Raw genomic sequence first — 15,250 nt, 5'->3', positions numbered from 1 at the left:
GTCAGATTTACACTTTGGAAAGGGAATTCTGTTCTTGCGTAGTGGAAGTGACATTACTGTCTCTAGAACATCTCTTTTCAGATTCATCTACCCCAGCTGCTTGCCTTGTGCTACTTTGCCGCTCTACAACCCGATGTACACCGTCTTCAGCTCCGTCCAATCGTCCAGAGCGTGCTGGCCGTTCTCTCTGCCATCACCGCTCTGCTTCACACCTCCAAATGGCATGTCCAGCGTCATCATGGGACTGGTACAGTTCAAACCAACGATGCCGGCTTCCAATGAGCGCGCCATACGCATGGCCCGGGATAGGTCACGTGTAAAGGTGCTCGCGTAAAGGCCGTATTCGGTCTCGTTAGCAAGACTAATCACCTCTTCTTCCGTCTGAAAACTACGCACACATACTACCGGTCCGAAGATCTCTTCTCGCATGACGGCGCTGCTTTCTTCAGGGTTCAAAATGATGGTTGGTTGAATGTAGAACCCTCGTTCGCCTTCGCGGTCTCCGCCAGTCAGAATCTTATATCCTGCCTTCCGTGAATCGGTGATATATTTCATGATACTTGTGAACTGAGCTTTGTCTGCTTGTGGACCTCGGACCGTGAAGGGCGATAACGGGTCATTCCCTTTGATGGGGTTGGCCGCTTGCTTTACCAAGGACGAGGTGAACAGATCGCAAAACCGCTCGAGGATGGAGGCATGCACGTATACTCTGGTACTGGCGATACAGACCTGACCAGAGTTGTAGAGAATCGAGGAGGCTGCAGCGTTGGCGGCCTTGCTAAGGTCTGCATCGTCGAAGATAATCAATGGGTTCTTGCCCCCCAGCTCGAGAGCGACATGTTTTAGATTGGACTCGAGTGCAGCTTGCTTGATCGCTCTTCCAGTTCTGGCAGACCCTGTGAAGGATATCTTTCGAATATCCATGTGTGAGGCCATAGCAGCCCCACAGGTTGGGCCCATGCCACTCAGCACGTTAATCACACCAGCTGGGATCTGGGCTTCCTGGCATAATCTTGCCAGCAGGAGACTTGTGAGAGGCGCTTTCTCCGATGACTTGAGAACGATCGTGTTTCCTGCTAGCACTGCAGGCGTAACCTTGAAAAAGAACTCTGTCACGGGTGCATTCCATGGGATGATGGCCGCGCACACTCCGTAGGGTTGCCGAAAGGTGAGATTGACGAACCCGGCTGTCTGAAGTGATGATTCTCCCTTGACGTCGGCTGCTTTTCCAGCCACATATCGGATGAAACGGGCCATATTCGTTCCCTCGGCTATTTGATAATCAAGCAGGTCAATATATGCAGTGACACCAAATGCGTTCAGCTGGTGGAGACGTACTGTACTTGCCCACGGGCTTACCCATGCTCACAGCCTCCAGCTTGGCAAGGTCAAAGTTGCAGCTTTCGACCAGATTGGCCAACTTGTAGAAGTAGGAGGCGCGCTGAAACCCACCAAGGGCCGACCATGATGGAAATGCAGCCTTTGCGGCCTGCACCGCGGCATCAACATCTGCACCATCTGCCTCAAAAACTGAAGCTGTAACTTCTTCTGTAGCTGGGTTTATCACGTCAAACTTCTGACCACTTCTAGAAGGGACAAACTCGTTGTTAATGTACAATCGAGTCTCCATCCCATTCGGAAAAGATATCCCGCTTTGCGGCGATACAGTCATGGCGCTATGATATCTTGCTAGCCTAGGTGTTGGCCACATGCATGCGAGAGGCAAGTCGCGCTGTGATCTGTCGAGAAACTTAGAAAGGTTTCCTCGGTCTCAATATGGTGTCAAGTTTACAAAGGAACGGGTCTTCGGAGTCTGTGCCATTCTTTGAAGACGAATCGGGGTTAGGAAAGCCGAGAGTCATGAACATCATGTTGCGGATGTCACTCGGTCTCAGGCTTGGGCTATTGTTTCGTTGCAAAGCGCGGAACAAGCTCGGGCTGTAGTCACTTTAATCCCGGAAATATACAGGCTCTTGGGGGAGTCGCCCATGCTAAGGTTCTGTGACGGAATTGAGCAGCAAGGCAACTGATCCAAATTTCCATCATCATTTTCTGACTGAATGGATGTGTTATCGAGGTTTCCGAGGGGTGAAAGAGTGTACTTTTCAAAGAAACTAAGAAACTAAGAAACTAATATGGTAGAGCACGTAGCAATTTGGTCCTCGGGCACCTGCTTGGGACGAGTGCTGCTAGACAGGGCCTCGGCAGGGTTTAGGGGCCTGACCAACCCATTTCCTGATCGCAACATTTTCGCCCCTTTCATGTACTCAAACTTGACCCATCTTTTGGTACCAACTCTCTCGCTTTTGCCAACAACGGCGCTGAATTGACAACGCCGTCAATGCCCATTAAACTTGTAATTTCGAGCATCTCTAGAACCTCAGCTGGGGTAATGCCCATCTTCAATGCATTACGCATGTGGATTTTCGTGCCTCGCGAATAAAGATGGGTCGTGGCAGCATCAATGGCTGTAATGATGAGCTCACGATATTTAGGCTCGAGAACCTTCGACCTTGGTGAGAACGATGAGAAATCTGTATACTGTTCGAAGAATTCCGGGTCCAAATCCAGTAGGGGTTTGAAGGTTTCGGGCCAAAAGCCTCTGGTTGCAATAAATCTCGATTTGATGATCTCTTTTAGCTCCTGTTGCTCAGGAGTGACTGTGTCGGCCGGGATTGAAAGTTCCTCCACAAGTTCTTGGAGAATTGGGAAGCCCATGGTCACAGTGTGTACTCCCAGGAGGTAGCTCAAGCCTAGAACCTCGAAGATCTCCTCGCTCGTAGCGCCCGTCCTCAAGGCAGCCAAGATGTGTGCTTCCACCGCGGGTAGATACATATGAGTTACAGATGAGGCGACAGCTATGTAACATAGCTCCTGGATCTTGGGTGGTAGTCGGTTTCGGTGTTGTGACGCCCATTGAATCTTGAGGTATCCTTCCAGGTAGCCTGGGTTCAGCTTCGCTACGGACTCCCAAGCCGGGGACCAGATTCCACGCTGATCTTCGAACCGGCATTTCAGTGCAGAAACTCGGTCATCCGACGTGGATTGACTCATATCGAAGACCTTCTACGGACCTGAAGTAAGCTGAAGGCTCAGATTTTCGTATTGCTGCTAGCGCCTATGAGACAGGTTCTCATCATCATTCGTGACGGCCAAGCAGCGTGGATTTAAGAAAGTCCCGAGAGTATACTTTTAGTCGAGCAATTTCGGAACCTAATGCTGCGTGCTGGATGAAGGAATAGATTCAGATCCTCCTGGTGTAAATTCACATTCCGTGGCCATTTATTTCCGACCCCAGAGCAGAGATGCCGCACCAATAGCACCAAGCCTGGCAAAACTCAATAATTCGCATGCAGTATAGCAGCAATGTGGATCTGACCATAACCCGGCTCTCACGTTCAAAGGTACGAGTTGGACAAGCCTGAGGCTCTGTAGAGCATTCTCTTTTACGGTCTTCATAGGTGGCTCGTATTTTGGGTCATATGCTTTGGTAGCTGAGGTTATGTTAACATCACGAGCCCTGATGGGTCTAAGTATCTGAGACTTGGCTCCTGGCATCTATTGTGGTTGTCATTTAGCTCTCACTGTGTGACTGCTATCTTTAGCCTTCTAACATCAGAGAATAGCCACCACATTTGGTGGTGATGCCACTCCTCCAGGCACATTCAAGGGCACGCTGACTAGCATGAATGAATACTTTCCGAGCTCTTCGCATCGGCTGGATAGTTCCTCTAGATCCCAGAGTTCACCAATAGGAGTTCCCCACGAGGGTATTAGGTACTCGTGAAATGCTGTCCAAGTCAGGTTCCGTATTGTGTTAGTCTCTCGTTAATCGTTGATACTCTGAAGAAGAGACTGAAAAGATCAGAACTTACAGGGGCTTTTATCGGGCATAGGCATGGCTTCCCACGCCAAATTGTCCCCAGCGACTGCAGAGAAATGATGATTCCATACCCAGGCGATTGTTTCTCGGTCTGCAGATATTCCCACTGACTCTCGTGCGGAATCCAGAAACCAGGAGGTTCTCTCAGCTGGGTCGCTGCATTCGTAATACCACTTAAGGAACCCTGTTCTCACAGTCAATATATCACCTTGCTTGAAAGTGACGCCCTGCTCAAAAGCTGCAGTCTGCAGATCTCGACCAGTAAAGGCAAAGAATCTCGTTGGGTCGTATGTGATATCGTGGCGTTGGGAGTACTTCACCAAATCAATCAATACGCCTCGGCCAGTGATGCAGCCTCTATCGTGCCATCCTGGATACCACGCCTCTGTCAGCCTTTTCATGATCATTTGAGACGCCTAGGGAAGCGTGTTCTATCTTCTGACAGAGAAGGGCCTGCTGTAACGAACTGTGTATCCCGAGCCTCATGGTGGATTCAGGGCCCACAATCTCATGCTTTGTCACACCATTATAGAGCAGACCATTTGGATGAACAATGTGACGAAGTCCATCCCACTGGGATCCAGACTGAGTGTTGAAGAGCACCGTGTCGTCAAAGCTTTGGGATGAGCTGAAAGTGCTGTTGTCCCTAATCGTGTGGCTGAGAGCCTGACGTCGAAACACTGCCACAGAGGGCTGATTGAGAGCTAGACTAGAATGACAGGCCAAAAACGCGACGATGTTAGCCTTACTGGGCTAAGAAGATATTTTGGTGGCCATCGAGAATAGCTTCGATAGGAAAATAGAAGGTAGTAAAGATCGGCGAGTTCAAACATGCTGGGCGCTCTTCTCACTCACTTCAATGACACCGACACGCCTGCACGAACCTCCTTGGCCGCTTCACCGACGACCGCAGGTGTCAGGAGGTTCAGGCTTCCCAGTTCATCCTTCTGACCATTCTGATCCCATAAGCCCCAGATTGCCGAAGGGGGTACGCCTTCTTGAATGGGTATGTCGTCAAAGTCGGGCAGCTCATGAATTCGATCGTGAAATGAAACCAGCGTCGGCGCCATGCTTGGTAGCAGCAGGACCACTTCTTCAACTATGATTCTATGCTTTCAATAGGGGTGAAAGGGAAATGTAGTTGCGTTAGAATACTTAAATCCAAAAAGATCCGTACTAACAGCGGGAACTTCGGGCGACATTATGGCCCGTTATCCGTAAATGCTCGAGGGTTTGGGTGGTACCGGGGGGAGACTCGTATGCCGAGGGACGATCAACATTGTGACTGCAAAATTTACGCTCCGCATCACTCCAGCTGCTTGTTAGCCATGAAACTACTCTGCCTTGAGCTGCTGTCGGATAAGACTCACGTGGCAGTGCATGTCTTTAATACTAACGGCAAACGACCGGCAAGTATTTCTAGCTAACTAGTCAACTGGACCGACATTCACCTGTCTTTGCTCAAATATACCCGTTATTTTGCGACTTTTACCTCGTAGTCGACCTAGGTCAGGAATACAACTATGACATCGACTGCTGTGACATCTCGCTCTGAGGGCACTGACTTGAACGGCAGAACGGATTTACTTGACTTGGCCTCTTAGATTCCCAATCGTCAGGGAACCCACCCATAGGGACGGTGTCCATCATTGGTGGACCCAAGCTTATCAAACAGCCATGAGTGATGTTTTCAAGACGAGGGTGAGCTTCTGCTTTGGCACAGATCCAGGTTCGATATATCAGGGCTCAGTCGAGCGAGCTCTGCCGGCGACCTGAGTTCCCCTCCAGACGATCTTCCAAGCTGCACCCAGGTTGTGGTCTGCCATCTTCATGACACCATTCATAAGTCTTTGCATCACAACCCTGTAGCGAATCTTCAAACAGTCGCCTTGTCTCGTCTTGTACAAATTGTCTAGAAGCAAAATACTTATATATCTAGATTCCATATGCATAGTGCTCAGCAGTGATACCTGGGATCATTTGGCAGACAGTGGCATCTGATTCAATTCAGATTAGTATATACTACTAGTGGCATTCATTGGAAAGCTTGGGGTAGCCAGGCCCAGATTTCCTCGGCCATTTCCCCCGTACTCAGGCCGACCTGAGCGTCTAGGATACACTCTACGTGCACATGTAAGGGACATTCCACCGTTTTAATGTCGACTCCAGCTTGCGACAACGCTCTGCCAACAGATAAAACATAGTCCTTCAGTAGTTCGTGTCCGCCACAAAGATTCAGCACCTCCTTCGCAGGAAACCCTTTCCACCAGAAGGATTCTGCAAGATATGGATCAGTCCAGTTGTTGCGCACTGCAGGAACATATGCATCCGCCATAGCATGTAGCAATTCAGGCGAGCAGATGTCCAAGTTAACGTTCTCTTTATACGATGAAGCATCTTCATCGAACGAAACCCATGGGGAGATCAGAAGTACTCCGGCAAGCGGCTCACGGAGGCCCAGTGGTGGAATTCCTTCCAAGGGATGTAAGATGTGGGAAACTATCCCCAAGCACATGTTTCCCCCCGCTGAGTCTCCCGCGACGACAATCTGCGCGCAGAGCTTAGAATCACTAGTCACTCATTTGAAGGAAGTACTCATGGTGACACATACGTCGGAAGGTCTCGTCCCCGAATCAAGGATGAGTCTCAATGCTTCAGTTGCTTGCAGTAGCTGTAGGGGATATCTCTCCACGTGGGACAAAGCTTGAGAATTTTGTTAGTTCTGATTTCCATCGCCGTCAAATGTAACCGTCCATTACTTACTATACTCGAGGAACGCTATTTGCACTCTTTGCCCTGAGCTCTGGGCAATTTTATCCGCGCATTGGAGCATAAAAGTGACGTGTCCTTCCGTAGGAGGGAGAGCAAAACCACCGCCTGATACTTTTTTAAGCTCAAACGACGTACAAGTTGGGACTGAATCAATTACCGTGAAAGTAGAGGATCAATTTGTTGGCATTTGGTACCCCAAGATAGTGCAGCTTCGCGCCTTTGCCGTTTGGGATGACCGTTACATTATGTGGAACACCAAGAGCGCCTGCCCGAGCCTTCACGGTGGCTGCCGTTGGAGGAATGAATGCTTTTGCTGCCTCGACCGATTCAAACATGGTTCTGAATTGATCATTGCGCATCTTGTGCGCTTCTGAACGGATTAGAGCCATATCAGCAATTATGACCGCGCTGCTTAAACGTGTATTGTAAACTGAATCGACTGCTAGTCTCAGATCATTTACGCGCGATGTAAAATAGGTGTCCAGCGTACATGGGAGATGCGCAGCACGGCACCTCATGATGCATTGTCTGGAATTCCGGGGTTCCGTGACATGGGCCGGAAACGCAAAGAGTTGATCCCTAATCCAATAATGTTCACTCAAACCATGGCGAAGATAAATTGCCTTCGGATTGATGTTGGAGAATATCTTCTCGGAACAACAACAACAATAATAGTATTAATAAGTAGTGTGCCTCATGTGTTTGGAGCTCAGGCTCTTATCTGCCTGTCAACGGGGCTGTAAACTCCCCATGAAGAGATCCAGCATTTTCACGAAGAATATGATTTCCCACTACCCGAGGGGTTCTCCTTCAACCTCTCAGGCTAGGAGCTGATGTCCTCTTAAGGCATCAAACGGGACATTTTCTGCTGAGTACCCTACAGGGTGGAATTTGGGTCAGCTCCGGACTGACAGCCGGCGAATTATCCCGCTCAATCAACACTGTTGTTGTTTCTATTGGTACTGCTCTGGTCGCAATGACCACACTGCATATTGCCACTGTCTTGTCTACAATCCTTTTAGGACTTTGAAGAATTTCGGGCTTCCGGGGTCTTCCATTGCGTCTGCATCGATAAGTGCTTTAACTTCCGGCGACATGAAATGCTTCTCAAAGGCTTCACGACCTGTATAACGCTCAAAAACTCTGAATCGGTTGGGATTCTCTCCATCACGAGCAATAGCGTAGATCAATGTCCCAGGTTCACTCTCCACCCTGCGAATGACTCGACGCAGAGCGCATTCGAGGTCGTCGCCACGACCGGGCTTTGCGTAGAGCTGGCATAAATGTCAGCCTGAAGAATGTGGCAGACCATCAGGACGGGTTCACTTCGTACATCTGCAAAGACCTCAAATTCATCTTCGGGAGGTGCAGAAGAGATCGTAGGATCCATTTCGGATTTGAAGTTGTCGGGGCAACGTTGTGGTGAACTGGGACTCTGCTTTCGGTATGTGATTGTCCTTCGTAGGATGATTCGCCGTTTGGAATATGGTGTCACTGAACGTGGTGCTACAGCACTAGCCGAGGAGGTTGGAGAAACGCGAAATATATGGCAAGATGGACTGCTTGTAATTCCGCAAGGATAGCCGGTAAGGATCAATGGATGTCGTTTCTCTTCCGTCTTATCGGCAACTAGATCCGGTGAGCCCACATCCGTTGCGGCACGAGGTCGACGGTTATCGCTAACGAAGTTGTACTGTAGTAACTCGACAAGTTCTGCTCAGCTTGCTTGGCTGATAGGCCACGCTCCCTTGACGGGGATATCCAGTAACCTACGAACACTCGTGCTCCACTACATTGCACATCCTCATGTGTCCCACTTGGATATGTTCCAATTCAAATATTCGACACAAAACTTCGATAGCAGGAGTTGGCTAACTCGCCCGACGAATGAGCCTCCTACTCGTGATGCCGGGGCGTCCATGTATACACGATTCTTTCTCTTTGGCGAGGTCTCAAGATTAGAGATCCCAACTTTTCCTATTCTGTCTCTTCGATACGATAAACATATTTAACAGCGCTGGCCTTACCATCTCCGAGGTTCTCCAGCCCCTTTTGCACCCCTCTCAGTCCGCCAGGAATAACCTCATGTGGATGACCATTGAGCCAGCCTTCCTTCAGCCCCAGGGTAAAGAGCCTGAACCAAGCGTACCCAAAGTCTCCCAGGTCTAAAGGGAAGCCATGAACCGCCGAGACAGGAGTCATCCCCCAATTTACCGTGTCTGGAATGCCCTCCCCAGATAAACCAGGTAATATCAGGGCGAGATTTCCCCGAGGGTCCAGAGCTTGCACTATGTTTTGGTAGGATCCATTCTCGGATACGGTGTCGAAAGCGTACAGAAGCCTTTTTCCAGCAGGAATTGCTGCCTTCAGTGAGTCCACGATTGCTTTATTGCCTTTGCGGTAGTCGATGATTGTGTCACCCTTGGATGTGTCGATAATGGATTCCACGAACGGAATGCCCCTGCCAGCAACCGCAATTATAGGATGAATGTTCGCTCGCTTTAAAAGCTTGATAGCAAACGCTCCAACCGCAGACGCAGCTCCATAAACAAGAACACCCCCGGCTTGGGCGTCGCGGCGTGCCTGCGAATTATCGCCCACCCAGGGTTCAGGAAGGCCAAGACGATGGAAAAGGGCGAGCGCGGCGGTCATAGCAGCAAGAGGAATGGTTGCCGCCTCCTCGAATGTCGTGTGGGAAGGTAAATGAAATGTTGTCTTTTCCCAAGCTAGAGCGTACTCTGCAAAAGAGCCGAACGGCTTCGTCATCTCATGAAACGCTGCAACTCGGTCGCCAACGCGAAATCCCGTAACATCCTTTCCCAGAGCGTGGACATAGCCTGCAATGTCATCCCCGGTATTCATCCCTTGCCCACCACCCCAATAGACGGGAAGCTTCCAATCTTTTGGATTTGTGCCTGAAACTATGACTTTGATGACTATATCATTTGGCCCGGGGGTAGGAATGGGTTGGTCGAGAACTTTGACCTCGATGCTTTCGGGCGTCGAGGCATATACATGTCCGGACTTCATGGCGACGGGAATTGAGTGGCTGGGGTGCTTCTAGTAGTGGTCGGGGGTTATTTGCATTTCACTATAACGAGGGTAGAGATTGACGGATGTAAAAAGATTGTTTGACATGATGGAACAATGATTGACTTGCGGTGTGGATACGCTTGCCGAGAGCCGACCGTGAAGGAAATGCGCGGAAATGACTCGTGCCATCACGCAGCTCAAAGCTACATCAAGCATGCGCAGTGCGGAAATCTGCCTGGCGTATTTCAACACGGTAGACGTTTACCTCATCATCGAGCATGGAATAGTTCGGTGTGTGTGTTTTTGGTAAGTGTCACATGGTTCTATCGCAGTTGATTCATTGATCAAGTCTAAGCACAAATATAGTAGCAACATAGATACGGGAATTTCTATAGCTTCCACTGGCGTAGATATAGCTCCAAAAGTGCTTCATCTACCGGGGGTAGTTCTCGCATAGTCCGACTGGCCATCTGCGCTCGAACCGTCTCCAAAGGTGGGGGTTTGTAATCTTGCTGAGCGGCCATATTTTGTAGAAAGTCCAGTAGTTTAAGAGCCGGCATCTCGGTTACTGAGTCGTCGGTAATCTCGATAGAACGTAGAGATTCCACCCATGCTTCGAACGAAACAGCTCGAGCGGCAAATTGACGGTGAATTGCGGGCAACAGGGATCTCCAGCTTGTCTTTCGTGGATTGACAAGATGGAAAACATCACATGGGATCTCGAGTTCCGAGGAAAGTCGTGTTTCCACAATCTCAGAAACTATTCTTGCCAGACAGTCCTAACGAGGTACGATTTATGTCAGCACAAGTCTCACAGGTCTTGCTTAAAGGAGGTCATGTAATCACTCACCACTGGGATCCAGTCGATGGGAATATAGGAGAGACTCAGGGGTACCTGTCGCATGGTCTTGGAGGTTCTTATCACGGTGGGAACCCAGTCTTGCACGCTCCAAGCACCTGTGCCAGCCAGGGGCCCTCCAATTTGTCCTATCCGGATGATAGTAGTTGGTAAACCAGTCCTCTCGGAGACGGTGTGTAGGATTCGCTCTGCGGTGTACTTGGACAGGCCATAGCCGGTTCGTGCGGCCACGTCTGGATTGGCGTGTGGTTGTTCGGGAATAGAAGGTCCGTGGTGATCCGCCCATCTGCCGACTGTTGATTGAGATGAGATAAAGACGAGGTGAGGCAATTTGGGGCTCTGGATTGCAAAATCCACGAAATTGCGAATGCCACGGATATGTGTATCCTCAAATGATTCTAGTTGGTGGTTAAAGTCCACCTTCCAAGCGTTGTGGATCACAACGTCGACCGCGCCCCTCAATGTATCGTACTGCTCATCTGACAATCCAAGCTGTTTTTCACCAAACGAGGATTGCCAAAAAGTCACCTTTGCCTGAGCACTACGAGAAAAGTCCAAGCTCTTCTCCACAAAGCTCTGACAAGCTTTGGAGAAAGCATCTCCTGATCTGTTTAGGCAATAAATGTGAGTGATTGTCACATCTTGAATCAGATGATGAAGAACATAAGATCCTAGATATCCCGTACTGCCGGTGATCAGGACTGTCCGCCGACCCAGGCGGTCTGGAAGCGACAGTGACCGCTTTGGAATATCTTTGATATACTTTTCAACCAAGTCTTGAATCGTGGTCCCAATATCTTTAATATCGCGGTCATTGGGGTCGACCCTGTTCGTCCCGGAGTTTTCGATTATGTCCAAAACATATGTTGATATCTTTGCTACTGTTGGGACACTGTACAGAGCAGCGGGTGTGATTCGACTTTCCTTATCTCTCCCAAACGGTCGGACAGCACTTTGGAGCCTTCTGACAAGCTGAAGATTCTGGAGAGAATCAAGACCTGTCGAGTATAGATCTGATGACGCGGAGACATTGGACACAGTCAATAATTGTGAGACTGCCTTGAACACCATACTCTCAACCTCATCATAGTCCGGTCTCTCTGACAAGCGCACACCTATGTCATATTTGATCCGGGAGTACGCCGATTCGATCTCTGAGAAGTAATCTTGCTCGACGTTTTTCCGTTTAATGTTACCTTTGGGTGTCGTTTGAAATGGGGTCGTCCTGGAACCCACCACGATATGTGTTTTCATTACACGACCATGGTTAGCCACCAAGCTGTTTGCTCGCTCGACCACTGGCCATACATCCTCAACAAACTCTTCGGTCGAGAGATAATGCCAGTTCCCCCATTCCGGTTGAAGCAGAAGCAGTGATTGGAAGCGACCCTGTCCAATAACCACCGCTCGATTGACAGCTGAATGCTCTTCAATACACTTCTCGACGAGGATAGGATTGAATTTTTCGCCATTGTTCAGGACTATTACGTCGTCATTTCGCCCTCGATAAAGCCATAGTCCTTCTCTGCTAGGGTGCTTAGTGAATAGATCTTGAGTACGGTACTCCTCAACGTCTGGGAAGCTGTAGAACACAGCAGCCAGATTCCCCGGACGACGTCGAATGACTGCCTCGTAGTGGTCACCGTCCGTAGGCTCAAACTCGATCCCATATTCAGAATGAAATTCGAGATAGTTCCAGTCTTCTCTCGCTTGTGGCTTGAGGATAGGTGGCACCCCGATCTCGCTCGTACCGTATATCGTGCATAATCCGGTAACTTGGCTGATTTTTTGTCCAACATCGGTAGAGAGCGGTGCCCCTCCGAACATCAGTGTTCGAAATTGAGAAACAGCCTTGATACCTTCCGGTGTTCCGCTCAGATCTTCCAACATTGACGGGGGAAATGAAGTGAGTGTGGGTTTAGCAACAAGGTGAATATCGTTTAGGATGTCTGCTGTTAGTGGTACCTCGGGAGCCAGGACCACTGGTACTCGATGGAAGATTGACTCTTGAAACTGCCAATACGCCATGAGATGGAACATTGGGGTCATCGAAAAGATTCTCTCGCTGGGGTCAGGGTGTGAGTAGATCGCCCAGCGACCATCCTTGCTTGGTGGCAAACATGACTGACGGTCCTGGACACTGAGATATCCATTTGATAGTGGAACGAGCTTTGGAAGCCCTAAAACAATGCCGTAAAGGCCACATTAGCAAACCAACTTGACACCTTTGAAACCTCTGCTGACCACTTACCTGTAGTCCCGGAGCTATGTATGATGACCACAGGTTCATGTGAGACCTGCTCGAAGGTTTTGTCAAACGGGTACATCTTCGACTCGCCGTGAAGCATATCATTCAAGCTCGGGATCTCGCAGAACTGGACATGTTCGAGCCCATCCTTCAATACATTTATTCTCAGGCGTTGTTCTTCTCCGAAAAAGAAGTGCTTGCATTGAGTCTCCTTAACTAAATGTTTGTGTGCATCAAGTCCGTTCCTCGGGGACGGGAGGAGAGTCTTTGTTCCAAGTTAGCCGAACATCAGAGACAAAGATGTAAGATAGCACGTACCGCGTAACCCGCCTTCTGAGCGGCGAGGGTAAAGATACTATATCGTACATCATTGCAACCAATAAAGGCAATCGTCTCGCAGGAATCGCTGCTACCGATTCTGTTATGAAGCCACCACGCAGTCCAGTCGACGGCTTTAGCAAGCTGCATGAACTTGATTTCGCTCCATCCGCGACTGTAGTCTGATCCGCCATCTGTGTGATGTATGACAAAGATATCGTTTGGAAAGGCTTCTCCTAAGAACGACACTACATGAGGCAGGAGCCTTTTTCCAACATCCTGGCCAGGATGGTAAGATTCACACATGATAGCGGAACAATTTACTTACTCAATCTTCAGACGCGCTGAGTTTCGAAGAGATTACTAGGAAAATATTTTCTCTCTTGTTGTAGGACTGTATCGACATAAAGTATTCAAACTCCCTAGGCATGAATCTTTTTTTCTCCGGACGGACCCAGGGACTCCGCACCTGGGCATAACCAATTCCGGGGATGTCTCAATATCTTGACCGTACTCGGTAATTTTGATGGGTAGTCAGGCGTTCAAACTTCCCGAGAAACAGACTGCGTCAGTGTCCCCGGGTTCAGTTGGCCCAGAATTCCGAAAGACCACGTCCACACGGGATTACGATCTGAGGTACGAAGGTGTTGTGCAAGCCCACACCAGCTGCCGACATAAGGAGAACCAACATGCTGGCTAGGTCCGATTATTTGTCCTCCATTCAGTCACTTGTTGTCTTTCATCATGAGCCTTCAATTGAACGGGTGAGACTGTTCGATAATGCACCGAACCTCTTGAACCGAGACTGACCCACTGATGCAGGGTTGCCTTTGTGACGGGTGCAGGGAGTGGCATCGGCCAGGCCTGTGTTCAGCAGCTCGTTCGTGATGGCTGTTCGCGCATTGTAGCTACCGACATCAACCGTGAAGGGCTTGCTCGCACGAAAGCGATGGGGGAAAGCATTAGGGCCGATGTGCACATTGTGGTGGATGCCGGAGACATTACCGATGCGCATACTGTGGAACGGCTCATCACGCTTACCGTGTCGACATTCGGCAGGCTTGATTATGGTCTGAACATTGCAGGTTTGTATAACTTATAACTGGCTCTCAAGTCCTGACAAGGTACGAACGCTCACATCAGAACGTGGCCAGGGATCACGGGCGCTCAGAACCTCATACCTTTATTGCAACCGGAGCAGTATGACGAAGTCCAACACATCAATGCCAGAGCCGTTTGGCTTTGTGAGCGAGCAGAGATTGCTCAAATGTTAACTCAGGAGCCCTTACCTTCCCAGTAGGTCCATCGAATGAGTCTCGGTCGGCCTTACAGGATTGACATGTCCCAGTGACGGACGCCCTGGTTCGAAAGGATCTATTGTCAATGTCGCTTCAATCTGTGGACTGGTAGGGTTTCCAAATTCCACGCCCTATACAATGTCGAAGCACGGTAAGATCTTAGAATCACTTTCGATCTCCGACGGCTAACAATTCAACGTAGCCGTTATTGGTCTGGTTAGATCGGATTCTACAACTTTCGCAAACCAAGGAATCAGAGTAAATGCTCTCTGTCCAGGGTAGGCATGACGTGTTCTAGCTCTCGTGATTGTTTTCTCTGATTCGAACACAGTATCATTGATACACCATTGATTAAACCAGAGCATCGACAGTTCTCACTGGATTATGCTCAAAGGTTCACTCCGATGGGGCGGCTAGGCACGGCTCAAGAGATCGCTGATGTCGCGACTTTTCTCGGTATGCGTAGCCTTTCGACACTAAGATAGTACATCCTGCTCACAGAAAAAGTATCAAGCAGGGCAACCTACGTCTCTGGCGCGGTCATTGCCGTAAGAACCCTCAGATAAAGTCGTATCCAAGCTGATGACCTGCAGGTTGATGGTGGCCATACGGCTCAATAGTGTCGAAATTTATACCAATGCCATCGGCCAATGTGTATCCATTGAGAAGCGTCTACACGGAGGTGGCGCATAGGTCAATGATGTGGTAGTCATCTTTGAGGGCAGAGGTGTTTATCAAGACAGAATAGCACGCAAACAAACGACAGATAGTCTGACAATCAGTCTGTTCTGTTCACGTCATCTATTGCGACCTCTTTTTTTCCGACGAAGAAGAGATCC

At 49.3% G+C, this 15,250-nt stretch overlaps 8 protein-coding genes across 8 annotated transcripts; 1 reads left to right on the top strand and 7 right to left on the bottom strand.

The window, feature by feature from the left end:
- Positions 1–123: 123 nt before the first annotated feature.
- On the bottom strand, positions 124–1,672 carry PV08_05157 (uncharacterized protein; the record flags this gene model as incomplete). Its single annotated transcript, XM_016379501.1, has 2 exons — positions 124–1,271; positions 1,339–1,672. 2 exons carry the CDS (start codon positions 1,670–1,672, stop codon positions 124–126), a joined length of 1,482 nt encoding a protein of 493 aa, XP_016238178.1.
- A 587-nt stretch (positions 1,673–2,259) lies between these two features.
- Positions 2,260–3,054, bottom strand: PV08_05156 (uncharacterized protein; the record flags this gene model as incomplete). Its single annotated transcript, XM_016379500.1, has 1 exon — positions 2,260–3,054. The coding sequence occupies one exon, from the start codon at positions 3,052–3,054 to the stop codon at positions 2,260–2,262; it is 795 nt and encodes a 264-aa protein (XP_016238177.1).
- Positions 3,055–3,615: 561 nt separating this feature from the next.
- PV08_05155 (uncharacterized protein) lies at positions 3,616–4,953 on the bottom strand (the record flags this gene model as incomplete). Its single annotated transcript, XM_016379499.1, has 4 exons — positions 3,616–3,791; positions 3,876–4,253; positions 4,351–4,592; positions 4,739–4,953. 4 exons carry the CDS (start codon positions 4,951–4,953, stop codon positions 3,616–3,618), a joined length of 1,011 nt encoding a protein of 336 aa, XP_016238176.1.
- A 965-nt stretch (positions 4,954–5,918) lies between these two features.
- On the bottom strand, positions 5,919–7,044 carry PV08_05154 (uncharacterized protein; the record flags this gene model as incomplete). The annotated part of the gene is made up of 4 exons (XM_016379498.1): positions 5,919–6,431; positions 6,495–6,586; positions 6,647–6,760; positions 6,813–7,044. 4 exons carry the CDS (start codon positions 7,042–7,044, stop codon positions 5,919–5,921), a joined length of 951 nt encoding a protein of 316 aa, XP_016238175.1.
- Positions 7,045–7,662: 618 nt separating this feature from the next.
- On the bottom strand, positions 7,663–8,045 carry PV08_05153 (uncharacterized protein; the record flags this gene model as incomplete). The annotated part of the gene is made up of 2 exons (XM_016379497.1): positions 7,663–7,929; positions 7,989–8,045. 2 exons carry the CDS (start codon positions 8,043–8,045, stop codon positions 7,663–7,665), a joined length of 324 nt encoding a protein of 107 aa, XP_016238174.1.
- Positions 8,046–8,632: 587 nt separating this feature from the next.
- On the bottom strand, positions 8,633–9,685 carry PV08_05152 (uncharacterized protein; the record flags this gene model as incomplete). Its single annotated transcript, XM_016379496.1, has 1 exon — positions 8,633–9,685. The coding sequence occupies one exon, from the start codon at positions 9,683–9,685 to the stop codon at positions 8,633–8,635; it is 1,053 nt and encodes a 350-aa protein (XP_016238173.1).
- A 392-nt stretch (positions 9,686–10,077) lies between these two features.
- On the bottom strand, positions 10,078–13,419 carry PV08_05151 (uncharacterized protein; the record flags this gene model as incomplete). Its single annotated transcript, XM_016379495.1, has 4 exons — positions 10,078–10,467; positions 10,539–12,727; positions 12,799–13,060; positions 13,114–13,419. The coding sequence occupies 4 exons, from the start codon at positions 13,417–13,419 to the stop codon at positions 10,078–10,080; spliced, it is 3,147 nt and encodes a 1,048-aa protein (XP_016238172.1).
- A 438-nt stretch (positions 13,420–13,857) lies between these two features.
- On the top strand, positions 13,858–15,104 carry PV08_05150 (uncharacterized protein; the record flags this gene model as incomplete). Its single annotated transcript, XM_016379494.1, has 8 exons — positions 13,858–13,877; positions 13,936–14,198; positions 14,268–14,409; positions 14,462–14,562; positions 14,614–14,689; positions 14,743–14,867; positions 14,929–14,959; positions 15,005–15,104. 8 exons carry the CDS (start codon positions 13,858–13,860, stop codon positions 15,102–15,104), a joined length of 858 nt encoding a protein of 285 aa, XP_016238171.1.
- Between the last annotated feature and the right edge of the window lie 146 nt (positions 15,105–15,250).

This window comes from Exophiala spinifera, assembly GCF_000836115.1.
Source record: "Exophiala spinifera strain CBS 89968 unplaced genomic scaffold supercont1.3, whole genome shotgun sequence".
In the NCBI taxonomy this organism is placed as follows: Eukaryota; Fungi; Ascomycota; class Eurotiomycetes; order Chaetothyriales; family Herpotrichiellaceae; genus Exophiala; species Exophiala spinifera.
Note: the sequence above shows the minus strand (reverse complement) of the source record. Positions and strands in the feature narration are given on the sequence as shown.